Source organism: Macadamia integrifolia, chromosome 7, assembly GCF_013358625.1.
Source record: "Macadamia integrifolia cultivar HAES 741 chromosome 7, SCU_Mint_v3, whole genome shotgun sequence".
Lineage (NCBI taxonomy): Eukaryota > Viridiplantae > Streptophyta > Magnoliopsida > Proteales > Proteaceae > Macadamia > Macadamia integrifolia.
The window spans coordinates 23,806,620-23,823,805 of record NC_056563.1 but is presented as its reverse complement, the minus strand read 5'-3'; the positions used below and the strand labels follow the sequence as shown (position 1 = coordinate 23,823,805).

General features: G+C 40.0%; 1 protein-coding gene across 1 annotated transcript; it reads right to left on the bottom strand.

Annotated features, from left to right (window-relative positions):
• Positions 1–12,213: 12,213 nt before the first annotated feature.
• On the bottom strand, positions 12,214–14,967 carry LOC122083110 (putative wall-associated receptor kinase-like 16). The gene is made up of 3 exons (XM_042650800.1): positions 14,088–14,967; positions 13,798–13,968; positions 12,214–13,523 (listed from the first exon to the last, which is right to left on the bottom strand). The coding sequence occupies exons 1-3, from the start codon at positions 14,959–14,961 to the stop codon at positions 12,349–12,351; spliced, it is 2,220 nt and encodes a 739-aa protein (XP_042506734.1). The 5' UTR covers positions 14,962–14,967; the 3' UTR covers positions 12,214–12,348.
• Between the last annotated feature and the right edge of the window lie 2,219 nt (positions 14,968–17,186).

Sequence of the window (17,186 nt, the reverse complement as noted above, 5' to 3'; positions counted from 1 at the left end):
TATTGGGGTTTTTTTAAAAAAAAAAAATTGTTTTTTATTTTTTTATTTTTTTATTTTTGGTTTTTTTTTTAAATAATGTTTAAATGGACCGAATAATTCGGTTTAATTCGGATTCGGTCCGAATTATTCGCGAATTATATTCATTTTTGAAAAAATCGCGAATTTTAAAGAATTTTATTTTAAATTCGGATTCGGTCCGAATTTTTGATAAAATTCTTTAAAATTCGGTTCGGCCGAATAATTCGCGAATTATTCGGCCGAATTGCTAACTATGCTCAGAACCAGATCCTGGGTCGAGGAGGCTACGGTACAGTATATAAGGGAATTCTGCCTGATCACAGAACTGTTGCTGTTAAGAAATCAAAATTAGTTGATGAAAGTTAGATCGAGCAATTCATAAATGAGGTGGTTATTCTCTCCCAAATCAACCATAGAAATTTCGTAAAGCTATTGCGTTGTTGCTTAGAGACAGAGGTTCCTATATTAGTGTATGAATTTGTTAGGAACAAAACCTTATTCCACCATATCCATGGTGAGGGATGCAATACTCCGATTTCATGGGATAATCGTTTAAGGATAGCTGCGGAAACATCAGAGGCTATTCCTTATTTGCATTCTGCAGCTTCACCACCTATCATTCATTGAGATATCAAGTTTGTAAATATTCTATTGGATGATAATTATAAGGCAAAGGTGTCGGACTTTGGTGCATCAAGGTTAGTTCCTTCAGACCAAACTCAATTTAGTACACTAGTACAAGGAACATTGGGTTACCTAGACCCAGAATACCATCAATCAAGTCAACTAACAAAAAATAGTGATGTTTATAGCTTTGGCGTAGTACTTGTGGAGCAATTAACAGGAAAGAAGGCACTCTATTTTGCTTGAAGAAACCTCCATTTTGCTTGAAGAATTTTTATTTTAGTTTGCTTTCTTTTCTCCTTTCAAGTGGCCAAAGTATCAATAAACTACCAATAAGTAGAAACAAGAAACCCAACCCGATACCTGTAAGGAGAGATTGAACTTATTAATACACTAGAAGTTGGGTCAAAATTGGGGTGCATACATGGAGCCTAGATTACATAATAAACAAGTAGGGATTTTTATAGAACAGGTCGGATCCACATATATCTGGAGTAAGTGCAAAAAAAAAAAACAGGGTCTGGATCAAAAATCATAATGAAACGTCTTAAATATAAATAATGCAGATCTTCAATATGATACTTACGGTAAGCCTGGTCTCAAATGTGGGGCAAGGCAGTCATTTCGCCCTCCCATATTTCTTGGTGCAGTGGCCACGCTACATTTCACGACTTTTCTTCCCATAGAAAAATTAGCTATGACAGTGCTCAGCTTCAGCGATGGATACAACTGGGGCCTTTTTTTTTGCTAAGGATCAGCAAATGAATTTCATTAAATCAAAAGAATGAGAGAATACAAGAAAAATTACTATTGAGCTATTTATCCACCTTCGACATGGCCATTAGGAGAAGCAACAGCTCAACCAAAAAGGCTATTTACATAAATCAATTTCTGGGGCAAGCCTAACATTAATTCAGTTTACCCACACTGGGCTAAATTAATTTCAGTTGAACTACACTAGGCCGGGCCTCGGTCTCCTTACCCCAATTCAAAATTTATTTGCTCAAACCAATTTCTCCCCATTAAGTCACATATTGATCAAGACAAGGGATCTAGATCCTCTCCAGACGCTGGGGTGTTCAGTGTGCATTCAACGACTGAGAGGACCTTAAGGGTACACGTCAATGTACTGAGATAGATGCCCAAATATATGTAGGATATGATACGAGTATTTTACCTACGGTGACCTGAATTACTGGAAATGTACATCCACGGCCATTCTTTTTCCCATCTCTAGCATAATCCGGTGGGCAAGAGCATTTGTAACTCCCAAGCAAATTTGTACAGGTCGAAGTCGAATGCAGGGACTATTATTTTTTCGCTAAGAGGTCCAAATATTGCATTAAAATTAAAAAAGAATGAACAAAGGAACAACAACAAAAAGGGCGAAAAAAGATGGAAGAAATGCAGGGACTATTAATTGGATCTGCACATTCATTTATGTCTGTGACAGACAAACCTACTAGCTAAGGTCTTTCCAACCAACATAAACACAAATAAATTAATGTAGGAGAACAATTTTCGTACGGAGCTGACCCGCACAGATGGAATTCACCCAACAATCAACTCTATGATGGATTCCATCTGTGTTGATCAACCCGTACAAACAAGAACTTGGTCCACATTCGAAATAGACTATGGTGCACAGAGTAAAGGTTGACGCATGATTACCCTGGCTTCTGTCTTGAGGGTAAGGGTTCCCATGATAACTATGGGAACACTTGCAGCTATACCCAAACCATTCTTTTGGAGTTAAAGCAGTTAGTGTTTTTGCCACAGGCATAAGTGAGGTTGTATTTCTTAGCTTCTTCACAAGAAGGACCATTTTTCTGCTCTATTGCCAAATCTAACACAATCGGGACTCGTGAAATGTTGAAATTCGAGAGATAGGATACAGAGAATTTGAATTGTTTGAGTTCAACAAGGAAACCATAGCTGCAGCTATTGCCATAACTGTAAGTTTCTATTCTGATACTCTTGATGCCCTTTGAGATAGAGGTCTGGCAACAACCGATGCCGGAGCAGGAACCTTCGATAGGACCATGCTTTTCACAGCAGATCATTTGGCATCCACTCAGGAAGTTCTGACCGTTTGAGCCAGAGATAAATGCTTCAGTGTAACAACCTAGAACAGTCAATTTGTTCTGTGTCTGAGAAGATGAGGGGCTTATCTTTGCAATTGAGAGTATAGTCAAGTAAAATTAATGTTAAGTTTGTCTCGAATTCTTGACCAGTTTTGAAGAATGACCCGCTCCAACAGATTTATTGTGGCGATTTGAATGAGATTTTTTCTGAAATCTATGATAGAAGTAGAGGGGTACGGTATGACCCAATTGACCACAACCCGATGGATCGACCCGCAGTCGACTTGGAGAAGTATATAGTATACTATCATCTTGTTGAGAAAGTAGTTGTAATTTAAGGTCTTTCGAGCTGGGGTTTCAGAATGAGTTTTTTTGCCATTATTTGGGTGTAACATCTCTTCTACACAATGATACATCTTCTTCGTCCAAAGACGTAGCACAATACATCAGTGTTTGAACCTCGTCAAATCTTTGAGTGTTAAGCAAATCTATGTTTGTTTATTTTCGTACTTATTAGCGTTTGCTGTAACAATTATCTACGCACCATGATCGGTTGAAACATTCCTTACTTACATCGGTCATGAGTCATGACTCGCATTTGGCCTTGTATTGAAATGTGCGACACTTCCAACTTTCAATGGAATAGTTTTGGAGGGTTTTCATTGCAAGTTAACCGAATACTTTCATCTCTGTAACACTTTTTAGCTCCGAAGCCGAAGGGTACGGAACTGTGATATTATCACACTTATCCAAGCAATTAGGCTTTGCCATTGGTAACGTAGATGTTGCCAACGCTGGCCATATGTAAAAACTGGATATAGAGGAGGAGCCAAAGCAACACAATATCAGGACCCATGGCTTAGTTCTTTGTTACGTTTTTTATCTTGGGTTCTCGTTTGCTTCCTATGATATTTATGGGTTTCGATGAAGGAGGAGATTAGAATCATCTTCTTGATCTTGCGTCACAGAAGTTGGACCCCTTGACTGGTATGCCAATAGTTGGATTTGGGTGTGCTTGACTTGACGAGTCATCTAATCCAAGTCTTCCCAAGACATTACGACGAGAAAGGACAAAAAACATCAATAGTGAGAAAGTTCCTCCACATCAGGGCAAGTGTCAGTGTTAGAACTTTTTTGTTTTTTCGGATAAGAAGTAATTGTACCTATTACATTTTTTATTTTTTATTTTTATTTTTTTTTAAGAACCTATTACTCTCTACTTACCAATAATTGTCAGCTTGTCTATCATGTTTCTCTACTTTCTTTCTATCAAAAATAAATAAATATATATATAGGGAGAGGGATAGGTATGCCATCGATATCAAGTATACTAGCGGACAACCCCAATAAGAACACATGATGGAGTATCATTCAGGAAGGATATGAGGGTCATTTCAGAAAAAGGGAAAAGAGAGATGGACACAATGGGTGCTAGTATACTTGATATCGGCGACATACCCAACCTTTTCCCATATATATATATATATATATATTTATATCTCTTTCTCAATTAGGGGTTTCTTTGTCTCTCTCCAAAGATCCGCAGGGGCAAAAAAATCATTCAAGAGTTAAAAAGGGAGGATGGTACCATTATGTCTGATAATAGCATGATTGGCACTAATATACCATAAATACAACAAATCAATATAAAGATGCCACGTCAACACCAACGAAACAGACCAGCTGAATAGGAAGGCACATGAACAAGCACGTGTTCTCACGGAGAATAGACGAACAAAAGGGCCTCACAAGGAACAGCCGAACAAGAAGGCATGTGAGCACGCAGGTGACCTCACGAAGAACATACGAACAAGAGGGCCTCACGAGGACCATCCGAACAGGAAGGCACATGGCCTCACAAGGAGGCCTCACAAGGATGTATGTGGTCTCACAAAAAGTAGACGAACAGGGGTAAGCCAGTGGGCATGAACAGACGTGGAGTTCCACACGCATCACAAGCACTAAGAAACACGAATGGCCATTAGCCTCCAAACGAACTATCCCTAGCATACTAACCCTGGTCAAGTCAAGTGACCATGGTTGAACTAGGCATGGACCTCGGTTGCTTGGCCAAGGGGTAATCAAAAGATTAGTTGCGGACTTCCTAGATTGCATGATTGAAGGACAGCCACAGCTTGACAAACGAAAGAGAAACCCTACCAACCGGTGTACGAATAAGGCTACCTACCAAAAGGACATATGGAGGAAAAGACTTATCAACAATCAGGATCTCAAGGAATACGTACATAACCCATGAGTTAATCGCCAAGATCAAATGTATAGACGCAGAGGTCCATCAGCCGTTACAACCCTAACGTGTCCACAGAAGCCCGCCATACCGGCCATGGTGGCCACCTCAGGAAAGATCCTAGGACTAGGGAGGGCTGAAGAAAGGAGACACTATATAAAGAAGTGGCCCTAAGGGGTAGGAGGTATGCCATATTGAATCCTAAGAGCCTAATTGTTCCCTCTTCTTCTAGAAATCCTAACTTAAACTTCGGAAAGCCTTTCCTGGAAATTGGCTCTAGGGTTAGCTCTTCATCTATGACTTGCAGGTAGTGTAGGAGGAAAGACTGAAATCTGCAGTCACATATATTACTAATTTTTACGAGGCTTTCCACAAGCGAGTTCGTTGCACTAAGTATCTAGGGCTGCTTTCTAGTATTCCAAATTTGGTGCAGCAAGTGGATAATGCTATCCTTAGATGTGTTCCTTTTTTTTATGAGATTAAAGTGGTCATGTTTGATATTGATCTAGATAGTGCTCTAGGTCCGGATGGTTTTCCCTGGCGCATTCTATTGCAAATGGGGTATATCATCAACAATGATAATATTGTTCTGGTCAGTAAAACAGAGGCAAAGATCAATGATAAGTTAGAATTATGAAAATCTACTTTGGAATCGTGAGATCTTAAGATAAGTAGAGCGAAGACGGAATATATGAGATGCAACTTTAGTTGTTTGGGGAGTGATAGTGAGAGAGTGAAAATTGAGGGGAGATAGATCCCACAAAGCGATATTTTGAGCTACTTGGGCTCTACCTTAAACAAAGAAGGTGAGATTGATGATGATGTTACCCACATAATTAAAGTAGGATGGGTGAAATGGAGAAGGGGTCTGAAGTGTTATATGATCGACATATCCCCCTAAAGCTTAAGGAAAAATTCTACAGGACAGTCAAAAGACCGGCTATGATATATGGTGCAGAATGTTAGGCAATAAAAAAGCGTAACATAGATAAGCTGAGTGTGGCTGGGATGAGGATGTTGAGATGGATGTGTGGCAAAACCCTAAGAGAGAGAGTAAGAAATGACAAAGTTAGAACCAATTTGGGAATTGCTCCAATTCAAGACAAGCTCAGAGAATGTCGGTTACAATGGTATGGACATGTCCAAAAGAGGCCTTTGAATGCACCAGTATGGAGGAGTGACCAGATGCAGATGGATGGAGTGAAAAGGACTAGGGGTAGGCCAAAAATGACCATTGAGGAGGTAGCAAGAAGAGACATGCAAAAGTTAGTTCTTCACCCGAGTATGGTATCTAACAGAGCTGCCTAGAGGGCTAAGATCCGGGTTGCCGACTGTTCGTGAGTGAGATGTTCGAAATCTCTTTTTTTTTTTTTTTTTTCCTTTTTTTTAATCATGCGAATCCATGTAGCCGACCCCATTTTAGTTGGGATAAGGCTAAGATGTGTTGTTGTTGTTGTTGATGTATGTATGTAAAGGAATTCAGGAAAAAAAAAATGGGAAGGGATGTAAAAAAGCCATTCTTGATTAACACACCATGGGATAGATCCTCCCTTTACCATCATGACCACTGCCTCCAAGTCTGATTCAATCCTCAGTGACGAATATTTAATAGATTTGCTGCCTTAGCACCTAGAACCAAACCTTGAAATTTTGCCTTATAATTCGTTTTAACACCAAGGAACTAGCCAAAATTGTAGACAACCCTTGAACTAGAGTCATGAAACACTCCACCAGCACCTGCTTTTCCTTGGTTTTCAAGGGAACACCCATCAATGTTTAGTTTCATCCATGAAGGGGTTGGTGCACACCAATTGACAGTGATAATTTCTTCTATCCTATATTTCCCGGGAACACAGGAAAAGCCTCAGAATTTGAAGAACATGAGAGTCCACTATACCCTCAAAGGCAACATGACAATAAAAATGAAAGGGCTTCAAGGAAGCTGGACTATTGAGCCTTAGAATCTACTACAATATACCAAAAACTCCGCTAATTTCTGCTCTACACACTCAAAAATTTGTTGTTGTCGTCCAAACAAACTCAATCGAACGAAGTCTTCAGAAGCTTTCCTATCCACTAACAAAACAAGCTTGTGTTGTTCGGTTTGAACCCCTTTAATTACTAAAAAAAAAGAAAAAATTCTATGCCTGTTTCTTTTGGACTCATATCCTCTCCAGCTGGGGGTGATCAGAGAGAGAAAGCGAAACCCCCTATTTCTCTCTCCGATTTCACTTTCTCTCCTGTTTGTATCTGGCTGGTCCCTCTCCAGCCGTCCTTGGCTCAGAGGTTCTAAATCCCACTGTTTGGCCTTTTTCTATGGTAGAGGGTAAGAAAAATATACCTGAACGACATTATCTCAAGTGACAGTATTAGAATCTATTACTCTCCACATATGTTATGAACCAAATAAAAACAGAACGTTAGCTAGCTTCGAGGGTAGCTACCTCCTAGAAGAACAGAGACGAGAGAAAGGATTTTTGTACATTCATTACCCCCTTACATCATATGTCTTACTGTATATATAATATCCTAACAATGGTCTACCCTTCAACAGAAAAATGGAATATTCCCTAAGATGCTCTTCACGAGGTTTGCATGTTTCTCCTTGCCAAGTGGGTTGCTGTCGTGGCAAAAGTGTTACTCATCAACTCCTCCATGTCATGCTGAGTCGTAACATTGCCATCTTCTTCCAAAAGAACCTTGTCCTCAAGGTTCGAGTGGGGCGACGATGAAGAACGTAATGTCTTCCCATTAAGCCTCTTCCAAGGTAAACCACCCCAGTGGACTAGAACATGTCTTACCTCGCAATCCCGTTGCTTGAGGCAACTTTTTGCCATGGCCGATAAGTCTAGTTTACATGCGACCTTGCCCACATTGTCTAAGGCTTGCAAGGGACTGAAGATGTAGTAGAACTGGTTCAACCATATTGATGTCAAGATGAAACAGAGTTCAACAAACACAGCTCCAAAGGGAAGTACGCCTCCAATAAGAATAGAAAAGGCTGGTTTCATGTACCAGGCCTTCTTTGTTATCTCTATTGGGATCTTATTTATCTCCGTTGGGTCCTTAATAGCTGGGCTTTTGAAACCCAAATAGTTACCCACAAAAACCAATGGCACTGATATACCCAACCATAAGAATGCAAGAGCAAACATGGTACCAAAGGGCAACGCACCAAAAAACTGCTCTCCCCATATGAGTGCATTCAACGCAAACAAGATTGCAAAGAGTATACCATGAAAAATGAATGTAGCTTTCAAAGTATTTCTCTTCCATTTTGCTCCCTTGAACATCTTGTACCAATGAGCTGAATAACCTGCAATTAAACCCATAAAAACCCACAAGAGAACCATGGTAGTCTTAAGCCGCCTTCGGTTTAAAGGTGATAGGAAACCCAGTAATGCAAAACTTATTGGAACAAGTGTCATTCCAAAAATCTGGACCCATGTTCCAACATAGAAACAAAGTAAACCAGAATTGACAGGGGGCCTGAAAACATTTCCATGGACAAGCTCCCACCCTGCCGTTTCCTCTTGGGCTTCATCCTTGGTCTCCAACTGATTATAGTTGGCGATATCTCTACAAAGAGTTCTTATATCATAAAAGAACAGGAAAATCATCAGAAAATTGATAACGGAGAACCAATGGATTTGATCATCATTCATAAGGAGATAGGTGTCCCAATGAGTTGCCCACTTGAATTCACTAAGCTTGAAAGAAACATCATGTGTAAATACCATCTTCTTACCTTTAATTATATTTTTGGTGTCTCTTACCAAATGAGTGATGCTGATTGGAGCAACCTCAAAGCCAACCATGCAAGCAGAAGCAGTCTCAAGGTTCTTGTGATACATGACTCTGAAGCCTGAGTGATTATTGATAAAATATTTCTCAGCTTTTCTCCCAACATAGGATCCCTTGAATCCAACACAAAAACCATTTTCATGAGTTGTTAGCTGGCTTACATCCCTTCTTTGACGAGGCATTTGAAGATCATTTCTTAAAATTTCTGGGAGGTTTCGCTCAATCCCTTTGCTGTTGCCATCACTATTGCCGACCAAAACGTTGATATTGGGAGCGGGTTCAATAACGAGACCATGGCATTGGGCGGCCTGGCCTTGGACAAAATTGACGTTGCCACCATTGATCTGAACTTGCATCGGAGTTCCAACGATAGTCTGTGACAACCACAAGGTCCAAGGGGAAGAGTGACCAGACATGGCATGATACAAAATCAAGTCGACCGAAATGAAAGGTTCGGCATATGTTGATGAATCTTCACCCCATAGATCCGTAGTTGGGGAATCACCCTCATACACAAGCAAAAATAGCTGGCGAGATTCACATCTGTGGCCAGGGGATGAATCTCCGCCCAACAAATTTGTAGTTAGGGCATCATCCCCGTATATGAGCAAAAACAGTTGGCGAGGCTTACATTTGTGGCCAGCGGCAAATTTCTCACCATCATTGTAGCATAGGCCTTTCTCTCGATAGGGATGCATCTCTATTGAAGTCGGATATTGGATCGTGATCCATGAATTAAAAGGGAGAAGTGGTGGTCGAGGTATGGTGTGTATGCTGATTTGGAGCACAGGGCGACCGACTTCGAGGGATTTCGGGATCCGAGGATAAGATTGGGTGTCTGTGGATGGTGGAAGTGCTAGTGAAAGGAGAAATGGTGCTTGAGGTACGGTGGGTATGCCGGTTCGGAGCTCAGGGCGACTGACCTTAAGGAATTTCTCTTTCTGGTGATGGACGAGACCAACTGCTTGAGACATAGAACTTGATTGGAGAGCCAATACGTCACTAAGGATGTCGGATCGAGGTCTAGAAATGAAATGACTACTTAAAATTGGTGGAGACAAGTTTTCTGAAGCTTCAATTCGAGATTGTTGGTCCGCGACTAAGGCCGACTGTGTGGGTTTGGGAAGAGTGTCCTGAGGATCCTTGAACTTGGAAATCCCAAAGCGACTCTCCAAAGCTTGAGTGAAATCCGGCCAGGTAGTGAATTGAGTGACACGAAGCACCCCTTGAAACCACCAGAGGGCAGGGCCATCCATATGGAGAGAAGAAATCAGAAGGCGTTGATCGTCGGCGGCACAATGGTAATCAAAGAAGTTCTCTGCCTGGAAAATCCATCCGATTAGATCTGTACCATTAAAACGGGGAAAATCAAGCGGCATGGTGCGGATCTGGATGGGGTTGGCCGGAATGGGTAGAGGCGGTGACAATGTATTGAAGTTGCTTGGGCGCTGATCAGGTTGAGGTACCGTTAACCCCAGGGCTTGCTCCAACCGGCCATCCATGGCCGTGAGGCGACGAATGAGCTCTGAAAGGGACCGCTGCTGGTTGGACATGATTGCTGACATGGTTGCTTCAAGGGAATCCACACGTTTGCCACGCGCTGCCATCGCCTGAGTCAAAAGCTTAACAGATTCATCTAGTTGATGGAGGCGAGTTCCGTCGTCCGTCGTATATTTCTCAGTGAAAGCAAACCAAATAAAAACAGAACGTTAGCTAGCTTCGAGGGTAGCTACCTCCTAGAAGAATAGAGACGAGTGAAAGGATTTTTGTATATTCATTACCCCCTTCATCATATGTCTTACCCTTCAACAGAAAAATGGAATATTCCCTAAGATGCTCTTCATGAGGTTTGCATGTTTCTCCTTGCCAAGTGGATTGCTGTCGTGGCAAAAGTGTTACTCATCAACTCCTCCATGTCATGCTGAGTCGTAACAACATATGTACTACGAAGAGGATCTTGGTCCCCTTCTCAGTAAAGAGTAATGGGATGGTAAGAAAATAAGAAAAGGATCTACTATACTACGACAATGATTAATGATATTCTCCACTCCTTTCTTGCCTTGGACAAGCAAAAGGATTTACAATGACGACTGAAATTATTTCAATTTTGATAGATGGATATATGGAACAAAAAGTAAGAATGGAAATGGGTAGAAAAAGGCCAATTCTAAAGAGAGGGGGAGGGGGGATGTTACATGTATAGTGGCAAGTTATGATGGAAGTTAGTATCTATCAGATAAGAGTTATATGTGTAACCCGTTATTGGTTAAGTTAGCGCATGTAAGTGTAGTGATGTTAGTGTAGTGATAGAGTGGTAGAAGTTGAACTAAACATTAAGTGATGATGTGTAAGTGGTGTAATTGTTGCCTCTCTTATGTAACTTATTTAAGAACAACCATATTTTCTATATATGTCCTACCAATATATATTTATATATATATATATATATATATCATGATTCCTTTGCATCCTCACCCAGGCGCCCCTCTGTTCTCTGCAACTCCACCCTGCCTCCACCCCACCCCATCCCATCCCACCCTCTCTCTCTCTCTGTGTGTTCTTGCAAACCTGTATTTCTCCATCCATAAACCATAATACCCATGCCATAATCAAAACAAAAATTCTCATGCACATGCAATTCCCACTTGGAAGTTGCATCGATTGCCAGCCGGTCTTTTACTAAGCCCAACTTCCAGCAATTCGTCTCTCTGTATTTTTTACTACTTCCTCTCCTTTGTTCTGTTCCTCATAAATTATCTCAGTCTGTTTTATCAGTCTTCAATCCCAACTTCCACACACACACACACAATCATCATCATCATTATGATTATGATTATCATTATCATTATCATTATCATTATCATTATTATTATTATTATTGTTGTTGTTGTAAGTTGGTAACTAGTGGGTTATTGGAGATGTTGTAGGTAGAGTTGTAGGGAGGAGTAGTGGAGACAGGTTATAAGGAAAACAGGGAGAGGGTGGATTGTAAGTTGTAACTATTATCCTATCTAAGAATTATTATGTAATAGAAGGTAGAGAAGTAAATCAAATTTCCTATTTTCTCTCCCAAGAGAAGAGGTAGGCTTCCTTATCCAAGCCAGATGTCCGACTTCGTCATAAAGCCACGAGGCAGGCATCTCCAAATTAGCTAGCCAAACCCATATTTTATCTCTTCTATTTTCTCTCCCTCTCTCTACCGTGTCCCTATCATAGTGGATCTCTCCAACAAGGCAATGTCTTCAACTTTAAAACAGTGAAAATATATAGTCTTGATTTGGCCATTCCTAGTATTTAGTAGGCAAATGGTGCTGTATACAATTTTTAGAGGGGATCCTCTAGATGGCTGACCCTGGGTCTCCCAAACATTCCCCTTATTTTTGTTCAACACATATTAGAATATAAATAAAGTATATAAAGATTGACATTATTAGCTATACCAAGCAAGGCTTTGTTTCACTAATTGTTGAGCTTAGAATGACAAGCATGAACCATACAATGGAATACAAGACTAAAACAGAAACTAAAGAAGGAAGATTCCAATGACATATATCTTAAAGAGAGGTATAATCAACGCCCACCATCTAATGACAGTAGCCCTTCAATAGCCAAACTATCGTACCCAATAATGTTGTGACTTCGCAAGTTTGATGGTTCGCCAAGAAGACATTCCACCTCAGGATTCGTTGCAACCCAAGGGTGCCTCTGATACTTGCTCAACCCTTCCAACTCCGTTGCCACTTCCTTCATTGAAGGCCTTTCTTCTCCTTTTACCCTTAAACACCTTTCAGCCAATTGTATAATTTCATGGAGTTGCTCCTTACATTCTTCGGATATGATCCGATGATCTAGAATTTCCCAGACCCTACCCTCTTTGGTTGAAGTGACAAAATGCATTGCTAGATTTGTCTCTTTACCAGGCCCATCGGAATAGAGTGCCTTTTTTGCAGTTAATAGCTCCACAAGTACTACACCAAAGCTATAAACATCACTCTTTTCCGTTAGTTGACTTGATTGAAGGTACTCTGGGTCTAAGTACCCCAATGTTCCTTGCACTAGAGTACTAATTTGAGTTTGGTCTGAAGGAACCAACCTTGATGCACCAAAGTCTGACACCTTTGCTTTATAATCATCATCCAATAGAATGTTGGCGGACTTGATATCTCTATGAATGATAGGTGGTGAAGCTGCAGAATGCAAATAGGCGATAGCCTCTGATGTTTCTGCAGCTATCCTTAAACGATTATCCCATGAAATTGGAGAATTGTGGCCCTCAACATGGATATGGTGGAATAAGGTTTTGTTCCTAACAAATTCATACACTAATATAGGAACCTCCGTCTCTAAGCAACAACCTAATAGCTTCACCACATTTCTATGGTTGATTTGGGAGAGAATAACCACCTCATTTATGAATTGCTCGATTTGATTTTCGTCAACTATTTTTGATTTCTTAACAGCAACAGTTCTGTGATCAGATAGAATTCCCTTGTATACTGTGCCGTAGCCTCCTCGACCAAGGATCTGGCTTTGAGCATAGTTGTTAGTTGCCTGCTTTAGTTCTTCAGCTCCAAAGATTTTTGCAGCTTCAACGGATCCTTCACGGTTAGACAACTCTTTCTTCAACAAGAAACCTCCATTTTGCTTGAAGAATTTCTGCTTAAGTTTGTTATCCTTTCTCTTTTGAAGTGTGTAAAACACCAAGAAGCTACCAATAATTAGAAACAAGGAGCCCAAGCCAGTACCTGTAAGGGGACCTCAAAGTAATTAGAGAGACTAATCTAGAAGTTGGGTCAAAATTATGGTACATATAGTGCCTAGATTATGTACTAATTGAGCGGGAAAAAAAAAATAGAAAACAACAGCAACAACTAGGATTTTCATAGAACCTTCATTACTATTACTCCATGTGGGTTATTATAAATTTAATTCAGTTAAACGGATAAGAAATACAATTTTCCTGACCCTAATGTATGCGATTAGACAGTGAGTATTTTATTCATAGGAAGTATTTCTTACCTATGATGATCTGAATCACTGGATACGGCTTGTTATGCTTTTGAGGAGGAATACATCCATTTCCATCTTTTCTCCCGTCTCCGGAATAACCAGGTGGGCAAGAACAATTGTAACCGCCACGCAGATTGGTACAAGTCCAATTGCAGGGACTATGTATACATTCATTTATGTCTGCAACAAACAACTACTAGCTTAGGGCTTTCCACCATTAATGCATACAAATGTACTGAAAATAGTTCGGTATCATAATGGTGCAGAGAAGTGTTTATAAGAGTAGGTTTCAGGGTCACCTTGGCATCCATTTGGCAGGTAAGGATTCCCTTCGTAACCGTCGGAACAGCTGCAATTATACCCAAGACCGTTCTTGGACTTAGAGCAGTCAGAATTGATGCCACAGGCGTAAGTGGTGTTGTTTTTCTTAGCTTCTTCACAAGATGGACTCTCTATTGCCCAATCTAACACAATCGGAACTTGAGAATAACCTTCTTTGTCAATATCATTACTAAAATTCAAGAGATGGGATATAGAGAAGTTGTACCAGTTCATATCAACCAGGAAAGCGTAGCTGCAAGGATTGAATTCCAAGACATAGCTGTGATTGTTAAAGCTTTCAATCCCTATTTCGCAACTCTTGAAACCCTTCGGGATGGAGGTCTGGCAGCAACCGATTCCAGAGCAAGAACCATCCATGGGATCGTCTTTACCTCCGCATACCATGTTGCAACCAGTACTAAAGTTCCGACCATCTGAGCCCATGATATAAGCACTGGTGTCACAACCCAGAACTGTGAATCTATTCTGGGTATCCGAGTAGGTGAAGGGAAGACCTTTCATATTGAGAGTAGGGTCGTTCGAAAAGATAGGGCCTGATGCGTTGTAACAATCCCTACTTATGTATTTCATAACTCGCATTTCTCCTTGTAAAGAAATGTCCAACACTTCCAAGTTTAGAAAGAATAGTTTTGGAGAGTTGTAACTGTTGTTGCAGGTTAACCCAAACCCACTTCTGTTACAGCTTTTATTATCTCCAAAGCCGAAGGGGTAGGGAACTGTGATATTACCACATTTATCTGAGCAGTGGGACTTTGCCATTGGCAACTTTGATGTTGCCATTGCTAGCCATAACAGTATGAAGAGGAACCGAAGCAATGCAAGAGGACCCATGTCGCTTAATTCTTAGGTCTCTGTAGCCAATAATTTCATTGGGTGTTCCTCAGCTTCCATTGCTATTTAAGGACTGGGTTCAATGAACGAGGAGCGTAGCATCATCTTCTTCATTTTGCGTGTGATAGAAGTTGGAGTCCTTGACTTGACTTGACCTGGCCAATAAACTGATCCAAGTCTTCCCAATTTTTGAGAGAGAAGAAGAAAAAAAAAAAAAACATTAGTGAGAAAACAGAATTTGACTCTAATTTTCACAAGTTCTATTCATCACTCGAACAAATATTTGGATGGACTGTAAATTTTTTATACAGAGGATATCGTTACTTATTTAAGGCTAATTATTTGATAATAAGAGGAGGTGGTGAAACCACAGTGAAAAGATCGCTTGTCGATTTAAAAACAGTTTGACCAAAGGGTTAGATGATGGGAGAAATTTGAAGTGATGTAGACATATGCGAAAACGTTTTTGGACTTTGTTGACTATACCTCAACGTCTAGAAAAGAATCCTATTTTTTTTTTTTTTTTTGTTTAAAACAAAACAATTTAATTCTATTGACAACTAGAAGTATGGTTATAAATGCAATGATTAGGAAATGTTCTCTACACAACAGGATTTTGTACAAGATGAGTATAGGTAATCTCTTCATTTTTCTTTTACAAAACAGAAATAATACTCATACCACAAAAGTTTTGTCCCTATCCATGTGACCAAGTCATAGTTGATGACTTGATGACATTCTTTCTCCGTTAAGGTGGTTTTTCCTTTGAATTTTTCAGATTCAACTCTCCAAATATTAGTAAGGGGTCAGCCGATTGTGCATTTCCACCTTTATGTCGTACGTATGCGTAGGCGCTGGTTCTATCTTTGTTCGATTAATATAATCCATGGATGAGATTTGTGTGGTCCTTGAATTACTGATCAAGTCATGACTTCTGACAACGCGGTTGCCAATGGCACGTTATTCAACTAATTAAAAGAGGACAGAGACAGGCCACGTACTCCTCTATCATAGACGAAACATAAATGTATATGGGTACCCCGTGGTGAAATGGGTCCCATGGCAATATAGGGTCAGTTATAGAGTGTAGACATTACGTGCACTCAGGGCCAGCATATCCCTGTAGAACATTCAAAGTTCACAAAAGGGACAGAAGAACTTGATTTCCCTCTTCCGCGAAGATGCAGGGGGCAGGGGTAAGGTTATGTATACATCTCCTTCGAGACTGTGTAGTGGCGGAAGACTTGCATTGATTTAATTTTTTCTGAATTTTCATTGCTTTCAAATTGTGGTAAAGTTTCATACATTATGAGTCTCTCTAGATTTATTAATGATCAGAGCTTCGTCCACTTGGGGGTTGTTTAGTTGACAAAGATCAATATCTCAAAATTAAGAGTCATGAGCTCAATTAGGGGTGTAAGTTTGGCCTGGCCTAAACCTATCCTTGAGTCCAAACAGGGATTGGATTAAGATAGACCCTAAGAGTAGGTTATGGTTGAAAAACACTAACCCTGGGTTAAGGTTGGGTGGGGCTTGGGTTGAGGCCTAGGCACAGCCTAACCCAACTCAACCCAACCTAACCATGATTTTAATTATGATTTATGTTATATAATTTAGGGTAATTTAGGGCCATCACCCAATCCTTTTATTTTGAATAATAGAATTTGAGTCATTGACTCTTATGGTTAGGTGTCCTCGACATCTTTTATTGTGTTACACTTCAAAGTTTTAATTGTGTATAGATCATTTGAATTTTATTTTCTTTTATTTTTTTATTGCATGGGACACATGGCAAAAACAGGTTCAATCAATGTTAGCCCAACCTTAGATAGAATCAAGGCCAATTAGGGCCAAGGTTGGATTGGCATGAGCCCGGTAGGTTTGGGCCTAGGCATGAACCTAGCAGGGTTGGGTTGGGTCTGGGTTGACTTTTGAGGACCTAGAGTTGGGATAGGTTTTAAGAAACCCGACCTTGTTTCACTTCTAAGCTTAACTCTATTTGGGATCTAGCTATAAAAAATAAAAAATAAAATGAACCATATTTTCCAATTTTTTAATTTTTTAAACTATAAAACCTAGAAAAAACAAAAAAAAAAAAGAGAATAATTGAAATTAGAGAGTCTTGTTAACCTTTGGTCTTGCCAATCACTCTAGTAAAGTATGCAAAATCTGATTAAGGGTAAGCTAAAGTTTTCATATATATATATATATATATATATATATAT

Bases quoted from the DNA above. Each gene is read 5' to 3' on its own strand.
- LOC122083110 (XM_042650800.1), bottom strand. From the start codon at position 14,961: ATGGGTCCTCTTGCATTGCTTCGGTTCCTCTTCATACTGTTATGGCTA. The intron at 13,969-14,087 runs GTGACCCTGAAA...TGTTTGTTGCAG, and splicing joins CCTGCCAAATGGATGCCAAG to ACATAAATGAATGTATACAT. The intron at 13,524-13,797 runs GTAAGAAATACT...GTCCCCTTACAG, and splicing joins AGTGATTCAGATCATCATAG to GTACTGGCTTGGGCTCCTTG.